Below are 18,384 nucleotides of genomic sequence, written 5' to 3' on the forward strand. Positions count from 1 at the left end.
GTGTTGTCAGGCTCCTCCTAGGAAGAGCCGATCACTGAGTATACGTGTTGTCAGACTCCTCCTAGGAAGAGCCGATCACTGGGTATACGTGTTGTCAGACTCCTCCTAGGAAGAGACGATCACTGAGTATACGTGTTGTCAGACTCCTCCTAGGAAGAGACGATCACTGGGTATACGTGTTGTCAGACTCCTCCTAGGAAGAGACGATCACTGAGTATACGTGTTGTCAAACTCTACCTAGGAAGAGACGATCACTGGGTATACGTGTTGTCAGCCTCCTCCTAGGAAGAGACGATCACTGGGTATACGTGTTGTCAGGCTCCTCCTAGGAAGAGACGATCACTGGGTATACGTGTTGTCAGACTCCTCCTAGGAAGAGCCGATCACTGGGTATACGTGTTGTCAGACTCCTCCTAGGAAGAGACGATCACTGAGTATACGTGTTGTCAGACTCCTCCTAGGAAGAGACGATCACTGGGTATACGTGTTGTCAGACTCCTCCTAGGAAGAGACGATCACTGAGTATACGTGTTGTCAAACTCTACCTAGGAAGAGACGATCACTGGGTATACGTGTTGTCAGCCTCCTCCTAGGAAGAGACGATCACTGGGTATACGTGTTGTCAGACTCCTCCTAGGAAGAGCCGATCACTGGGTATACGTGTTGTCAGGCTCCTCCTAGGAAGAGACGATCACTGGGTATACGTGTTGTCAGGTTCCTCCTAGGAAGAACCGATCACTGGGTATACGTGTTGTCAGACTCCTCCTAGGAAGAACCAATCACTGGGTATACGTGTTGTCAGGCTCCTCCTAGGAAGAACCAGGATTGTACATTTGGAGAAGCTTCTCAGGAGACATCCAACACTCAGAAACGATCGTTTTATCAGCTTTATTATCTAAAACTCAATAAAATAAAATGTATAAATATCACCCACAGCATAGAAAGTCCTCGGTGTCATGGTTAGATCAAGCCAGTCCCTGGGGGTCAAAGGTAGAACAGTCAGTCCCCGAGGTCCCAGTCAGTAGAGCCTGTCCCTAGGGGGCCACTGCTGGAACAACAGTCCATGGAGGTCATACTTAGGACAGTCCTCCAGGGTCCCAGTCAGAAGAGCCTATTCCTTGGGGCCACAGCTAGAACAGGCAGTCCCCTGGGGTCCCAGTGAATAGTGTGTCCCCCAATGGGGCAACAGATAGAACAACAGCCCCTTGGAGCAATATTTAGGACAGTCCCCCAGGGTCAAAGTCAGAAGAGTCTGTCCCTTGGAGCCACAGCCAGAACAAACAGTCCCTTGGGGCCACATTTAGGCCACTCCTCCAGGACCCCAGTTAGTACAGCCAGTCCCTCGGGCCACAGCTAGAACAAGCAGTCCCTTGGGGCCACATTTAGGCCAATTCACCAGGGTCCCAGTCAGTGCAGCCTGTCCCTGGGGGCCAGAGCTAGAACAAGCAGTCCCTTGGGGCCATACACTATATTACCAAAAGTATTGGGACGCCGGCCTTTACACACACATGACCTTTAATGACCTTCCAGTCTTAGTCCGTAGGGTTCAATATTGAGTTGGCTCCGCCCTCTGCCGCTATAACAGCTTCAACTCTTCTGGGAAGGCCGTCCACAAGGTTTAGGAGTGCCTATGGGAATGTTTCACCATTCGTCCAGAAGAGCATTTGTGAGGTCAGGCAATGATGTTAGACGAGAAGGCCTGGCTCACAGTCCCCACTCTAATTCATCTCAAAGGTGTTCTATCGGGATGAGGTCAGTCAAGTTCCTCCACCCTAAACTCGCTCATTCATGTCTTTATGGACCTTGCTTTATGCACTGGTCCAAATTATTTGGTGGATGGGGGATTATGGTGTGGGGGAGGGGGATTATGGTGTGGTGGAGGGGGGATTATGGTGTGGGGGAGGGGGATTATGGTGTGGGGGGGAGGATTGATTATGGTGTGGTGGAGGGGGGATTATGGTGTGGGGGGAGGGGGGATTATGGTGTGGGGGTGTTTTTCAGGGGTTGGGCTTGGCCCCTTAGTTCCAGTGATGGGAACTCTTCAGGCGTCACCATACCAAGACATTTTGGACAATTTTATGCTCCCAACTTTCTAGGAACAGTTTGGGGATGGCCCCTTCTTGTTACAACATTTGGTAATATAGTGTATTAAGTACAGACCTCCAGGGTCCCAGTCAGTACAGCCTGTCCCTCTGGACCACAGCCAGAACAGACAGTCCCTTGGGGCCACATTTAGGACAGTCCTTCCAAGGTCACAGTCAGAAGAGCCTGTCCCTGGGGGCCACAGCTAGAATAGGCAGTCCCTTGGGACCATATTTAGAACAGTCCTCCAGGGTCCTAGTCAGGAGAGTCTGTCCCTTTGGGACACAGCCAGAACAGACAGTCCCTTGGGGCCACATTTAAGACCATCCTTCTGGGTCCCCACCAGAAAAGCCTGTCCCTCTAGGCCACAACCAGAACAGACAGTCCCTTGGGGCCATATTTAGGACCGTCCTCCAGGGTCCCAGTCAGAAGAGTCTGTCCCTTGGGACACAGCCAGAAAAGGCAGTCCTCCGGGGTCCTAGTCAGAAGAGTCTGTCCCTTGGGACACAGCCAGAAAAGGCAGTCCTCCAGGGTCCCCGCCAGAAAAGCCTGTCCCTCTAGGCCACAACCAGAACAGGCAGCCCCTTAGGGCCACATTTAAGACCATCCTTCTGGGTCCCAGTCAGAAGAGTTTGTCCCTTTAGGGCCACATTTAGGACAGTCCTCCAGGTACCCAGTCAGAAGAGTCTGTCCCTTGGGACACAGCCAGAAAAGGCAGTCCTTTAGGGCCACATTTAGGACCGTCCTCCAGGGTCCCAGTCAGAAGAGTCTGTCCCTTGGGACACAGTCAGAAAAGGCAGTCCTTTAGGGCCCCATTTAGGACAGTCCTCCAGGGTCCCAGTCAGAAGAGTCTATCCCTTAGGACACAGCCAGAAAAGTAATTCCTTTAGGGCCACGTTTAGACCAGTCCTCCGGGGTCCCAGTCAGAAGAGTCTGTCCCTTGGGACACAGCCAGAAAAGGCAGTCCCTTGGGGCCACGTTTAGACCAGTCCTCCGGGGTCAGGATCTGAATTTCAGCCCCATGTGGATCCTCTGGTGGGCCCTCAGCACTGATTTGGTGGTGAAGCTCTTGCTGCAGTCGGGACAGCCGTAGGGCTTCTCCCCGGTGTGCACCTTGTAGTGGGAGATCAGGTTGGACTTCCTGTTGAAGCAGCGGCCACACTCGGCACAGCTGAAGGGTTTTTCCCCCGAGTGGATCTTGCGGTGTTCATTCAGGGCGGATCTGACGATGAAGGAGCGGCCGCAGTCGGCACACACGAAGCGCCTGTCACTGTGAAGTTTGGTTTGGTGGCGCAGAAGCTGGGACTTGGCCATGTAACTCTCCCCGCACTCGGAACAGGAGAAGGGCCGCTCTCCCGTGTGATTCCGCCGGTGGATGACCAGGTAGCCACGGCTGGAGAAGCCTTTGCCGCACTCTGCGCACACGAATGGCTTCTTCCGGACGTGCGACCTCTGGTGGACGAAAAGATTGGATCTGGTGGACAGCGTCTTCCCGCATTCGAAGCAAGGCCACCGCTTCTGTATGTTGTCACTGGAGGCGGATTCCATCTTGATATGAGCTGATATGTATTGTCCATGGTGGGTGTAAAGACCACTATTCAAGAAATCCCCTTCATCCCAAGACATGGACTCGTCCTTTATAGAGGAACGCTGGGAACAGTCCATGGGGGACTCTGGGATGTGTTCCTCTTCATCGGAGAGGGGCTCCTCCTTAATATGGGGTCTCCTCTCTGCAGAGACCAAGTCTTTGTACAAGTTAGGTTCCACCTTAACATGACAAGACGTGACCTGCGTGTGATCTGTAGATGTCATACATGGGGGACCGGGTTCTCGATTCGGGGGGAGCTCTGACTTAACCTGACTGGATGGGGGTGGGACTTCATCCTGTGGGAGGCGTCCTTCTTCACAGGAACCGGAATCCTCCATGATGATCCGACAGGAATACTGTGCGCAGTCTCGGGAAGTATCGTTTTCTGTGTCTGTGAAGATCCCTTCTTCACTGGAAGTAGAGTCTGGAGGATCCTCAACTTCCCTCCATGCCGACTCCTCCTCCGCGTTTTCACCCAGAATGGGCGCATCTATTGGTAGAAAGAAAATGATATATGATTGGGATTGGGGGGTCATCACCAGAAAAAAAGAACCCTTTCATGACCCCCACAGCCTTTTATATACAATCAGCATGGCCCAGTTGGTGGACCCCCAACCATTACACTTCCAAGAGCTTGGACATCATCCCAACCTAGAACTACCGCCATTATGGAGTTGACCCCTCCAAGTGTGGCCATTAATATGAAGTTGCTTCCCCCATGGCTATTACTATGTTACCCCCCTCCCCCATAGACATCAAGATGTTGCCCCCTTTTGTGTCTAGAGCATCCTACACACTTCAGTGTCCTCCACCCTTCTCTGCCAATCCCTCTACTGGCCTCCATTCAGTGTCCTCCACCCCTCTCTACCAATCCCTCCACTGACCTCCATTCAGTGTCCTCCACCCCTCTCTGCCAATCCCTCCACTGGCTTCCATTCAGTGTCCTCCACCCCTCTCTGCCAATCCCTCCACTGACCTCCATTCAGTGTCCTCCACCCCTCTCTTCCAATCCCTCCACTGGCCTCCATTCAGTGTCCTCCACCCCTCTCTGCCAATCCCTCCACTGACCTCCACTCAGTGCCCTCCACCCCTCTCTGCCAATCCCTCCACTGACCTCCATTCAGTGTCCTCCACTCCTCTCTGCCAATCCCTCCACTGACCTCCATTCAGTGTCCTCCACCCCTCTCTGCCAATCCCTCCACTGGCCTCCATTCAGTGTCCTCCACCCCTCTCTGCCAATCCCTCCACTGGCTTCCATTCAGTGTCCTCCACCCCTCTCTGCCAATCCCTCCACTGACCTCCATTCAGTGTCCTCCACCCTTCTCTGCCAATCCCTCCACTGGCCTCCATTCAGTGTCCTCCACCCCTCTCTGCCAATCCCTCCACTGACCTCCACTCAGTGCCCTCCACCCCTCTCTGCCAATCCCTCCACTGACCTCCATTCAGTGTCCTCCACTCCTCTCTGCCAATCCCTCCACTGACCTCCATTCAGTGTCCTCCACCCCTCTCTGCCAATCCCTCCACTGGCCTCCATTCAGTGTCCTCCACCCCTCTCTGCCAATCCCACCACTGGCCTCCATTCCGTGTCCTCCACCCCTCTCTACCAATCCCTCCACTGGCTTCCATTCAGTGTCCTCCACCCCTCTCTGCCAATCCCTCCACTGGCCTCCATTCAGTGTCCTCCACCCCTCTCTGCCAATCCCTACACTGGCCTCCATTCCGTGTCCTCCACCCCTCTCTACCAATCCTTCTACTGGCCTCCATTCAGTGTCCTCCACCCCTCTCTGCCAATCCCTCCACTGGCCTCCATTCAGTGTCCTCCACCCCTCTCTGCCAATCCCTCCACTGGCTTCCATTCAGTGTCCTCCACCCCTCTCTGCCAATCCCTCCACTGGCCTCCATTCAGTGTCCTCCACCCCTCTCTGCCAATCCCTACACTGGCCTCCATTCCGTGTCCTCCACCCCTCTCTACCAATCCTTCTACTGGCCTCCATTCAGTGTCCTCCACCCCTCTCTGCCAATCCCTCCACTGGCCTCCATTCAGTGTCCTCCACCCCTCTCTGACAATCCCTCCACTGGCCTCCATTCAGTGTCCTCCACCCCTCTCTGCCAATCCCTCCACTGGCCTCCATTCAGTGTCCTCCACCCCTCTCTGACAATCCCTCCACTGGCCTCCATTCAGTGTCCTCCACCCCTCTCTGCCAATCCCTCCACTAACCTCCATTCAGTGTCCTCCACCCCTCTCTGCCAATCCCTCCACTGACCTCCATTCAGTGTCCTCCACCCCTCTCTACCAATCCCTCCACTGACCTCCATTCAGTGTCCTCCACCCCTCTCTACCAATCCCTCCACTGACCTCCATTCAGTGTCCTCCACCCCTCTCTGCCAATCCCTCCACTGACCTCCATTCAGTGTCCTCCACCCTTCTCTGCCAATCCCTCCACTGGCCTCCATTCAGTGTCCTCCACCCCTCTCTGCCAATCCCTCCACTGGCCTCCACCCCTCTCTGCCAATCCCTCCACTGGCCTCCACCCCTCTCTACCAATCCCTCCACTGGCCTCCATTCCGTGTCCTCCACCCCTCTCTACCAATCCTTCTACTGGCCTCCATTCAGTGTCCTCCACCCCCCTCTGCCAATCCCTCCACTGGCTTCCATTTAGTGTCCTCCACCCCTCTCTGACAATCCCTCCACTGGCCTCCATTCAGTGTCCTCCACCCCTCTCTGCCAATCCCTCCACTGGCCTCCATTTAGTGTCCTCCACCCCTCTCTGACAATCCCTCCACTGGCCTCCATTCAGTGTCCTCCACCCCTCTCTGCCAATCCCTCCACTGACCTCCATTTAGTGTCCTCCACCCCTCTCTACCAATCCCTCCACTGACCTCCATTCAGTGTCCTCCACCCCTCTCTGCCAATCCCTCCACTGACCTCCATTCAGTGTCCTCCACCCTTCTCTGCCAATCCCTCCACTGGCCTCCATTCAGTGTCCTCCACCCCTCTCTGCCAATCCCTCCACTGGCCTCCACCCCTCTCTGCCAATCCCTCCACTGGCCTCCACCCCTCTCTACCAATCCTTCTACTGGCCTCCATTCAGTGTCCTCCACCCCTCTCTGCCAATCCCTCCACTGGCTTCCATTCAGTGTCCTCCACCCCTCTCTGCCAATCCCTCCACTGGCCTCCATTCAGTGTCCTCCACCCCTCTCTATCAATCCTTCTACTGGCCTCCATTCAGTGTCCTCCACCCCCCTCTGCCAATCCCTCCACTGGCTTCCATTTAGTGTCCTCCACCCCTCTCTGACAATCCCTCCACTGGCCTCCATTCAGTGTCCTCCACCCCTCTCTGCCAATCCCTCCACTGGCCTCCATTCAGTGTCCTCCACCCCTCTCTGCCAATCCCTCCACTGGCCTCCATTCAGTGTCCTCCACCCCTCTCTACCAATCCTTCTACTGGCCTCCATTCAGTGTCCTCCACCCCCCTCTGCCAATCCCTCCACTGGCTTCCATTTAGTGTCCTCCACCCCTCTCTGACAATCCCTCCACTGGCCTCCATTCAGTGTCCTCCACCCCTCTCTGCCAATCCCTCCACTGGCCTCCATTTAGTGTCCTCCACCCCTCTCTGACAATCCCTCCACTGGCCTCCATTCAGTGTCCTCCACCCCTCTCTGCCAATCCCTCCACTGACCTCCATTTAGTGTCCTCCACCCCTCTCTACCAATCCCTCCACTGACCTCCATTCAGTGTCCTCCACCCCTCTCTGCCAATCCCTCCACTGACCTCCATTCAGTGTCCTCCACCCTTCTCTGCCAATCCCTCCACTGGCCTCCATTCAGTGTCCTCCACCCCTCTCTGCCAATCCCTCCACTGGCCTCCACCCCTCTCTGCCAATCCCTCCACTGGCCTCCACCCCTCTCTACCAATCCTTCTACTGGCCTCCATTCAGTGTCCTCCACCCCTCTCTGCCAATCCCTCCACTGGCTTCCATTCAGTGTCCTCCATCCCTCTCTGCCAATCCCTCCACTGGCCTCCATTCCGTGTCCTCCACCCCTCTCTACCAATCCTTCTACTGGCCTCCATTCAGTGTACTCCACCCCCCTCTGCCAATCCCTCCACTGGCTTCCATTTAGTGTCCTCCACCCTTCTCTGACAATCCCTCCACTGGCCTCCATTCAGTGTCCTCCACCCCTCTCTGACAATCCCTCCACTGGCCTCCATTCAGTGTCCTCCACCCCTCTCTGCCAATCCCTCCACTGACCTCCATTTAGTGTCCTCCACCCCTCTCTGCCAATCTCTTCACTGGCCATCACTAAGGCTGAGATGTCCATGGAGGATAAATAATTGGAAACTTTTAAATATACAAAAACAAAAATCTGCCCAATCAACAAAAACATATTTTGCCAACAATGCAAGAGGAGGACCCCCATTCTCCGCTATTCACCCAACACATTTCCTGAACCCAACAATGTACCAACATCACCACCTAATCTCTTACCCGGATCCGGGAGGGTGTGGAGGTCCTCCATCATGACGTCCTTGTAGAGATCCTTGTGTCCTTCTAAATACTCCCACTCCTCCATGGAGAAATAGACAGTGACATCCTGACACCTTATAGGAACCTGACACACACAATGATACAGTCACCATCCAGACACATCCCTTGTCTGTTACTGGATAATGTCCCAGAATTCCCAGCACCGCTCACCTCTCCTGTCAGCAGCTTGATGATATTATTGGTCAATTCCAGGATCTTCTGGTCACTGTCCCCCTTAGGTTTCAGGGACTGAGGAACCATGATGGTGAGAGGATCTCCAGACTTCACAGGAGGAAAACTCTGTATTAAAACAGTAATAATGATGTCATGTGACCTCCCAGAATCCCCCTCACCTCTCCGGTCAGGTCTGTGTTTTATCAATAGAGATAAGAGTGATGTCATGTGACCTCCCAGAATCCTCCTCACCTCTCCGGTCAGGTCTGTGTTTTATTAATAGAGATAAGAGTGATGTCATGTGACCTCCCAGAATCCTCCTCACCTCTCCAGTCAGCTCTGTGTTTTATTAATAGAGATAAGAGTGATGTCATGTGACCTCCCAGAATCCTCCTCACCTCTCCGGTCAGGTCTGTGTTTTATTAATAGAGATAAGAGTGATGTCATGTGACCTCCCAGAATCCTCCTCACCTCTCCGGTCAGGTCTGTGTTTTATTAATAGAGATAAGAATGATGTCATGTGACCTCCCAGAATCCTTCTCACCTCTCCGGTCAGCTCTGTGTTTTATTAATAGAGATAAGAGTGATGTCATGTGACCTCCCAGAATCCTCCTCACCTCTCCGGTCAGGTCTGTGTTTTATTAATAGAGATAAGAGTGATGTCATGTGACCTCCCAGAATCCTTCTCACCTCTCCGGTCAGCTCTGTGTTTTATTAATAGAGATAAGAGTGATGTCATGTGACCTCCCAGAATCCTCCTCACCTCTCCGGTCAGGTCTGTGTTTTATTAATAGAGATAAAAGTGATGTCATGTGACCTCCCAGAATCCTCCTCACCTCTCCGGTCAGCAGGTAGATGATCTCCAGGGTGAGGTTGAGAATCCTGTAGGTGATGTCATTCTGGTCCTTCTCCATGTCCATCCGGCACTGACCTAGGAAGGGATTATATATTACACAGTGTCGATGGGTAAAATGATGGTTCCCGGTGAGATGTCTGATCGGTGTCGGTATGGTGAAAACTGATTGGCTAATCACTGGCAGCATAGTGAATAATGGTTGTCTCTGGGGGCAATGGTAAGTTATCCAGAGTGTCAATGTTAGTGCCCCGGCACAAAGAAGAAGGCATCTACTATCAGGTCTACAGACTGCGGGTGATCCTGTTTTTTTCCATCCTGGCTTGTCCTTCCCAGTCTGACTACTACTCTCATCATCCTATAATATGCTCTCTACCCTTCCATCCTACAAAACAATCTCCTCTGCTAGTCATGACCCCACAAAGTGACATAACCTCCAGATAACTGACACATGCACACTCTCATAAATCAGACTCCCATCTCACCTCCCTCACCCTTCTGCTTCTCCGGACTTCTGGGGACACCTTCCCTAATCGTGGTCCTCCACTATCTAACTTCCCCCCCACACCCAACTGCTAACCTCTGAGAGCGGCCACAATCTACTCTAAATTCTCTTCCTCTTTTTCCCAGAGCCAGCTTCCCCTTCTCATGCACCCTTTAGAACACCCACTCTGTAACAAGCTCACCTCTCTCCATAAACTATCACTAACTTTAATTTACTTGCTGTTCCTGAAACCTGGCCTCAGGATTCTGACTCTGCCTCTCCTTCTATTCTATCCCATCGTGACCTCCTCTGACCCACTCTCCCAGACGTTGTGGATGGAAGGGAGGTGCAGTCAGACTCCTCGCTACTGAGCATCACTCAGGTTCTTCATTCGCCTCCCTCTCTGTCCCTCACCTCATTTGAAGCTCACTGTATTTGTTCATTTTCTCCAGGATCTATCAACCCCCTGGACTGGTATTTAGCTTTCTTGATGACTTCAACATCCCTGCTAATACAAACACTCCTGCTACTTCTAAACTTCTCAGACTACCTTACTCCTTTTACCTGAAGCAATGGACATGCAATGGATACACAATGGACACACAATGGACACACAATGGATACACAATTGGTAAACAATAGACACAAAACGGATACTCAATGGATACACAACGGATACACAATTGGTACACAATAGATGCACAAGAGACACACAATGGATACACAATTGGTACACAATGGATACACAATGGACACACAATGGATAGACAATACACAATAGGCACACAATGGATACATAATTGGTACACAATGGACACACAATGGATACACAATGGACACACAATTGGTACACAATGGATACACAATGGACACACAATTGGTACACAATGGATACACAATGGACACACAATTGGTACACAATGGACACACAATTGGTACACAATGGACCCACAATGGATACACAATGGACACACAATGGATATGGACACACAATAGACACACAATAGATACACAATGGACACACAATTGGTACACAATGGACACACAATTGGTACACAATGGATACACAATGGACACACAATGGACACGCAATGGATACACAATAGACACACAATGGATACACAATGGACACACAATTGGTACACAATGGACATACAGTTGACACACAATGGACACACAATTGGTTCACAATGGACACACAATGGATACATGCCTCTGCTCACTCCGATGGCAACACTCTTGACCTTATATTACCCCACCAGTGAACTCTGTACAATCTCTCCAACAATCCTCTCCCTCTCTCTGATCACCGCCTTATTAGTTTCACTCTCTCCTTCTCCTCCGCCTCCAACCACCTAACAGTTACCCGTAGAAACTTTCTCCATCTCAACCCTTCTCTTCTATGAATAAATCTCATCCCTGTCCTGCCCCAACCTGGCCGCTTCTGTTTACAAAAGGTCCCTGTCCTCCACCCTGGACGAGCCTGCCCCCCTCACTACACACAGAATCAGGCCCTGACCCCTACAACGTTGGCAAAGAGACAACACCAGAAGTCTTAAAAAGTAGCTGCGCTCTTGAGCGTCTGTGGTATGAGACTAAGCCTCAGAAAGACTTCAACCAATATAAATCTGCCCTCCAAAATCACAACTCCCGCCTCCTCACTGCCAAGAACACCTATTTTATCACTCTCATTAACACATTATTATCCTGTCCCCATCAAATCTTCTCTAACTTCAACTCTCTACTTTGTCCTCCACTGCCTCCACCCACTAACTCACTTACTGCCCTGGAGATCGCCAGTCATAAGATTGATACAATTCATGAGATCTCCAATGCACAGATACCTCCCCCACTTATCACCCCATGTCCACAGGTACAATCATTACTTCCCTCATTTAATCCCACCACTATAGACAAGCACCTGTCCCCTGGACCCAGTTCCCTCGAAAAATACTGCGATCACCCTGGCTCCATCCTACGCTCTCTAACTCACATCTTCAATCTCTCCCTCTCTTCTGGCATCTTCCCCAACACTCTAAAACCTGCACTAGTCACCCCCATACTTAAAAAAGCCTCCATTGGACCCCACCGATCTTACCAATCTGCGACCCCTCTCTTTGCTCCCCTTTTCTTCCACACTCCTTGAACATCTGGTCTACAACCAACTGAGTGACCAACTTACCGAGAATAACCTTCTTCGTCCCCTTCAGTCTGGATTTCACCCTCAACACTCCACAGACACTGCTCTCCTAAAACTCACACATTATCTAACGGCCAAAACCAATGGGCACAATTCTGTCCTCCTGCTCCTGGATCTCTCTTCTTCTTTTGATAGAGTAGAACACCCTCTCCTCTTCCGAAACTCCACTCCTTTGGCCTCCAAGACTGTGCACTTTCCTGGTTCTCCCCCTACTTATCATCGCGTTCCTTCAGTGTCACCTACAACTTTACCTCCTCTTCCACTAACTGTACAGGCCCCCAAGGCTCTCACCTAAGCCTACAACTCTATACCCTCCTCTTCTTCTTTCCATAGGAGTCCCCCAAGGCTCTCACCTCAGACCCAAAAATCTATACCCTCACCTTCTTCTTTCCATAGGGGTCCCCCAAGGCTCTGACCTCAGACCCACAACTCTATCTCTCCTCTTTTCTCCACCAGGGTCCTCCAAGGCTCTGACCTCAGACCCACAACTCTATACCCTCCTCTTCTTCTTTCCATAGGAGTCCCCGAAGGCTCTCACCTCAGACCCACAACTCTATCTTCTTCTCTTCTCTCCATAGGAGTCCCCCAAGGCTCTGACCTCAAACCCACAACTCTATCTTCTCCTCTTCTCTCCATAGGGGTCCTCCAAGGCTCTGACCTCAGACCTTCAACTCTATACCCTCCTCTTCTTCTTTCCATAGGGGTCCCCCAAGGCTCTGACCTCAGCCTACAACTCTATACCCTCCTCTTCTTCTTTCCATAGGGGTCCCCCAAGGCTCTGACCTCAGCCTACAACTCTATACCCTCCTCTTCTTCTTTCCATAGGAGTCCCCCAAGACTCTGACCTCAAACCCACAACTCTATCTTCTCCTCTTCTCTCCATAGGGGTCCTCCAAAACTCTGACCTCAAACCCACAACTCTATCTTCTCCTCTTCTCTCCATAGGGGTCCTCCAAGGCTCTGACCTCAGACCTTCAACTCTATCTTCTCCTCTTCTCTCCATAGGGGTCCTCCAAGGTTCTGACCTCAGACCCACAACTCTATCTTCTCCTCTTCTCTCCATAGGGGTCCTCCAAGGCTCTGACCTCAGACCCACAACTCTATCTTCTTCTCTTCTCTCCATAGGGGTCCTCCAAGACTCTGACCTCAGACCCACAACTCTATCTTCTCCTTTTCTCTCCATAGGGGTCCTCCAAGTTTCTGACCTCAGATCGACAACTTTATCTTCTCCTCTTCTCTCCATAGGGGTCCTCCAAGACTCTGACCTCAGACCCACAACTCTATCTTCTCCTCTTCTCTCCATAGGGGTCCTCCAAGGTTCTGACCTCAGACCCACAACTCTATCTTCTCCTCTTCTCTCCATAGGGGTCCTCCAAGGTTCTCACCTCAGACCCACAACTCTATCTTCTCCTCTTCTCTCCATAGGGGTCCTCCAAGGTTCTCACTTCAGACCCACAACTCTATCTTCTCCTCTTCTCTCCATAGGGGTCCTCCAAGACTCTGACCTCAGACCTTCAACTCTATCTTCTCCTCTTCTCTCCATAGGGGTACTCCGAGGCTCTGACCTCAGACCCACAACTCTATCTTCTCCTCTTCTCTCCATAGGGGTCCTCCAAGACTCTGACCTCAGACCCACAACTCTATCTTCTCCTCTTCTCTCCATAGGGGTCCTCCAAGGTTCTCACCTCAGACCCACAACTCTATCTTCTCCTCTTCTCTCCATAGGGGTCCTCCAAGGTTCTCACTTCAGACCCACAACTCTATCTTCTCTCCATAGGGGTCCTCCAAGGTTCTGACCTCAGACCCACAACTCTATCTTCTCCTCTTCTCTCCATAGGGGTCCTCCAAGGTTCTGACCTCAGACCCACAACTCTATCTTCTCCTCTTCTCCCCATAGGGGTCCTCCAAGGCTCTGACCTCAGACCTTCAACTCTATCTTCTCCTCTTCTCTCCATAGGGGTCCTCCAAGGCTCTGACCTCAGACCCACAACTCTATCTTCTCCTCTTCTCTCCATAGGGGTCCTCCAAGACTCTGACCTCAAACCCACAACTCTATCTTCTCCTCTTCTCTCCATAGGGGTCCTCCAAGGTTCTGACCTCAGACCCACAACTCTATCTTCTCCTCTTCTCTCCATAGGGGTCCTCCAAGGTTCTCACCTCAGACCCACAACTCTATCTTCTCCTCTTCTCTCCATAGGGGTCCTCCAAGGTTCTCACTTCAGACCCACAACTCTATCTTCTCCTCTTCTCTCCATAGGGGTCCTCCAAGACTCTGACCTCAGACATTCAACTCTATCTTCTCCTCTTCTCTCCATAGGGTCCTCCAAGGCTCTGACCTCAGACCCACAACTCTATCTTCTCCTCTTCTCTCCATAGGGGTCCTCCAAGGTTCTGACCTCAGACCCACAACTCTATCTTCTCCTCTTCTCTCCATAGGGGTCCTCCAAGGTTCTGACCTCAGACCCACAACTCTATCTTCTCCTCTTCTCTCCATAGGGGTCCTCCAAGGCTCTGACCTCAGACCTTCAACTCTATCTTCTCCTCTTCTCTCCATAGGGGTCCTCCAAGGCTCTGACCTCAGACCCACAACTCTATCTTCTCCTCTTCTCTCCATAGGGGTCCTCCAAGGTTCTGACCTCAGACCCACAACTCTATCTTCTCCTCTTCTCTCCATAGGGGTCCTCCAAGGTTCTCACCTCAGACCCACAACTCTATCTTCTCCTCTTCTCCCCATAGGGGTCCTCCAAGACTCTGACCTCAGACCTTCAACTCTATCTTCTCCTCTTCTCTCCATAGGGGTCCTCCAAGGCTCTGACCTCAGACCCACAACTCTATCTTCTCCTCTTCTCTCCATAGGGGTCCTCCAAGGCTCTGACCTCAGACCCACAACTCTATCTTCTCCTCTTCTCTCCATAGGGGTCCTCCAAGGTTCTCACCTCAGACCCACAACTCTATCTTCTCCTCTTCTCCCCATAGGGGTCCTCCAAGACTCTGACCTCAGACCTTCAACTCTATCTTCTCCTCTTCTCTCCATAGGGGTCCTCCAAGGCTCTGACCTCAGACCCACAACTCTATCTTCTCCTCTTCTCTCCATAGGGGTCCTCCAAGGTTCTGACCTCAGACCCACAACTCTATCTTCTCCTCTTCTCTCCATAGAGGTCCTCCAAGGCTCTGACCTCAGACCCACAACTCTATCTTCTCCTCTTCTCTCCATAGGGGTCCTCCAAGGCTCTGACCTCAGACCCACAACTCTATCTTCTCCTCTTCTCTCCATAGGGGTCCTCCAAGGCTCTGACCTCAGACCCACAACTCTATCTTCTCCTCTTCTCTCCATAGGGGTCCTCCAAGGTTCTGACCTCAGACCCACAACTCTATCTTCTCCTCTTCTCTCCATAGGGGTCCTCCAAGACTCTGACCTCAAACCCACAACTCTATCTTCTCCTCTTCTCTCCATAGGGGTCCTCCAAGGTTCTGACCTCAAACCCACAACTCTATCTTCTCCTCTTCTCTCCATAGGGGTCCTCCAAGGCTCTGACCTCAGACCCACAACTCTATCTTCTCCTCTTCTCTCCATAGGGGTCCTCCAAGGCTCTAACCTCAGACCCACAACTCTATCTTCTCCTCTTCTCTCCATAGGGGTCCTCCAAGGTTCTGACCTCAGACCCACAACTCTATCTTCTCCTCTTCTCTCCATAGGGGTCCTCCAAGACTCTGACCTCAGACCCACAACTCTATCTTCTCCTCTTCTCTCCATAGGGGTCCTCCAAGGCTCTGACCTCAGACCCACAACTCTATCTTCTCCTCTTCTCTCCATAGGGGTCCTCCAAGGTTCTGACCTCAGACCATCAACTCTATCTTCTCCTCTTCTCTCCATAGGGGTCCTCCAAGGTTCTGACCTCAGACCCACAACTCTATCTTCACCTCTTCTCTCCATAGGGGTCCTCCAAGACTCTGACCTCAGACCCACAACTCTATCTTCTCCTCTTCTCTCCATAGGGGTCCTCCAAGACTCAGACCTCAGACCCACAACTCTATCTTCTCCTCTTCTCTCCATAGGGGTCCTCCAAGGTTCTGACCTCAGACCCACAACTCTATCTTCTCCTCTTCTCTCCATAGGGGTCCTCCAAGGCTCGGACCTCAGATTCATTCTATTCTCTAGCTACCCCTCATCCCTGGGTCAGTTCTCACCTTCCTATCTGCTCCTCATTTTCTTCTCCCATGCTCACCTCCATGACTTCTCTAGAGCCTCTCCCTTCCTCTGTAACTCCTCACCCCCATCTCTCATACTTTGTCTCCTCCTTTAGGTGATCCCCAACCCTCATCTCTATAGTAAAGTCTATCCCACCCCCCCAACAACTGAACTTCAGAGTTCTCTATCAGCTCCTCCCCCACTGTTATTAGCTTGTGTATCACTTGTCCATCTCCTATAGATTGTAAGCTCTGGGGACCAGGTCCCTCCGAACCCTCTCATTATACCTCTATATTATTAAGTTTTGTCTCTATATAAATCCTCTATTGTAATAATTTGCACCGTATCTCCATTATTATTATTTATATCCGCAACCCCGGGGTGACGCCAGATTTCCTGGTGACAATGTAGAACAATGGGGGTCTGGCTGATCTCTTCCCTCCTCCTCTACATTATAATCCTCCTATTATAGAAATGTCTTCTGATTATAAAGCCTGGGGCTCCCCACCTGCAAAGCAGCCAATCAGGTGCTGGCTCTCCACTCCAGCTGCTCTCTGATTGGCTAGCCTACTGTTATGGAAAGGACTGGGCCCCTGGATGTGTTATTGGGGGCCCCCCATGACGTCCTGTATTGGAGACCCCCCTACAAATCCCCCCTAGCAACACTGACCTGCAGCCCACAGCCACTGACAGTGGGGGTCACTCTACTTCCGGGTCATGGCAGGCTCAGCTCATTTGCGTTCCACGAAGCTTACGGTGCGTTCCAAGGGCTTCAGAGGCACACTTCTGCCTTCTTCCGGCTTATGCGTCTCACACCTCCTTCCGACAAGCGAAACGAGCCCAGACTGACAGTGATACAAAGTGACCGCCAGAGGGCGCCAGTGACACAGAGGACGCTGCAATCAGTTATTATGATCACAATATTGTAATAATATACAAATATTACATATTATTATTTATACAAATATATTATGTGTTTTGTTTTTATAATATTGATTTATTAAATATGTATTTTTTTCATTATACTCATAATATCAATAAATACATTAAAAAAATTATGTATAAAAGTGTATGTTTAAATGTTCAACGTATTTATATTTAATCATTATCCATAAAAATGTATTTTTATATTTATAATATTATCTATTTAAAAAAAAAAGTATTATTCATTGTTTATTCATTATACTCATAATTTATTTTTTATATTATTATACAAGTTCTACATATATTATATTTATATATTTTTTTATCATTAATGCATAAAAATGTATTCTTTATATTTCTATTATTTATTTCTATTATTATTAATTGAGATATATATATATATATAATGTATATTAAAAAAAAAGTAATATTCGTTATACTTATAATTTTTTTTTATGTATTTTTTTAATATATTATTATGTATAAAGTTTTATTTTTTATATGTTCTAAATTTTTTTATGTATATATATTTTTATAATTATGCATTAAAATGTATTTTTATATTTTTTTACTTGTTATAATTTACAAATTTTTTAAAAAAATGTATTAATTTCTTATTCATTATACTCATTTATTTTAATGTATTTTTTTATATATTATTATGTATAAAATTGTACATTTATACAATTTATACATATTTTATGTTTATATATTTTCTTTATCATGTAGAGTCTCCATGAAGAGTCATATCAGTCACCTACTGTATCTCCCCCTGCACCTGTATATGGGTGGAGGAGATGGATGAGGGTCTTCAGAACCTGATGGGGTGTATATAAGAGATTTATGAAGATTGCCATAGCCTGATAACGATCAGAGATCCCCTCATTATTATAACGAGTCTCCATGTAGTCATTTTGGTCACCTATCTCCGCCTACATCTGTACTGCATGGATGAAGATCAACATAACCTGAGATCCCTCTATTATTATTATGAGTCTCCTCTCTCCATGTGGAGTCATATCGGTCACCTATCTCCACTGGCACCTCTATATGGGTGGAGGAGATGGATGAGGGTCACCAGAATGCGACTATTACTGTTATTATGAATTTCTTCCCTCCATGGGGTGTCATGTCCATCCTCCGCCATTCGTCCCTCATGGAACGACCGGAGCTGATGATTCAGTTGTGGGTGGAGTTCCCCCTTAGGCTTAGTGGTTGGACGGTACGCGGTGTGTTCATAGAGGAGCTGAGAGAGGAAAGAGAGAGAGGACACACCTATACAGTGAGATGTACAAAAGTGCAATGTAAGGGGGGGGGGTTTCTGCCTTGAAAAAGGGGTGTGACCCCAAAATGTTGGGTTCCCC

General features: G+C 50.0%; 1 protein-coding gene across 1 annotated transcript; it reads right to left on the reverse strand.

Moving 5' to 3' along the window:
- Nucleotides 1-3,039: 3,039 nt before the first annotated feature.
- On the reverse strand, nt 3,040-9,663 carry LOC309562981 (oocyte zinc finger protein XlCOF8.4-like). The gene is made up of 4 exons (XM_082267307.1): nt 9,207-9,663; nt 8,368-8,496; nt 8,158-8,281; nt 3,040-4,160 (listed from the first exon to the last, which is right to left on the reverse strand). The coding sequence occupies exons 1-4, from the start codon at nt 9,411-9,413 to the stop codon at nt 3,082-3,084; spliced, it is 1,539 nt and encodes a 512-aa protein (XP_082123433.1). The 5' UTR covers nt 9,414-9,663; the 3' UTR covers nt 3,040-3,081.
- Nucleotides 9,664-18,384: the final 8,721 nt, after the last annotated feature.

This window comes from Pelophylax lessonae (genome assembly GCF_965119305.1).
Source record: "Pelophylax lessonae genome assembly, chromosome: 9".
In the NCBI taxonomy this organism is placed as follows: Eukaryota; Metazoa; Chordata; class Amphibia; order Anura; family Ranidae; genus Pelophylax; species Pelophylax lessonae.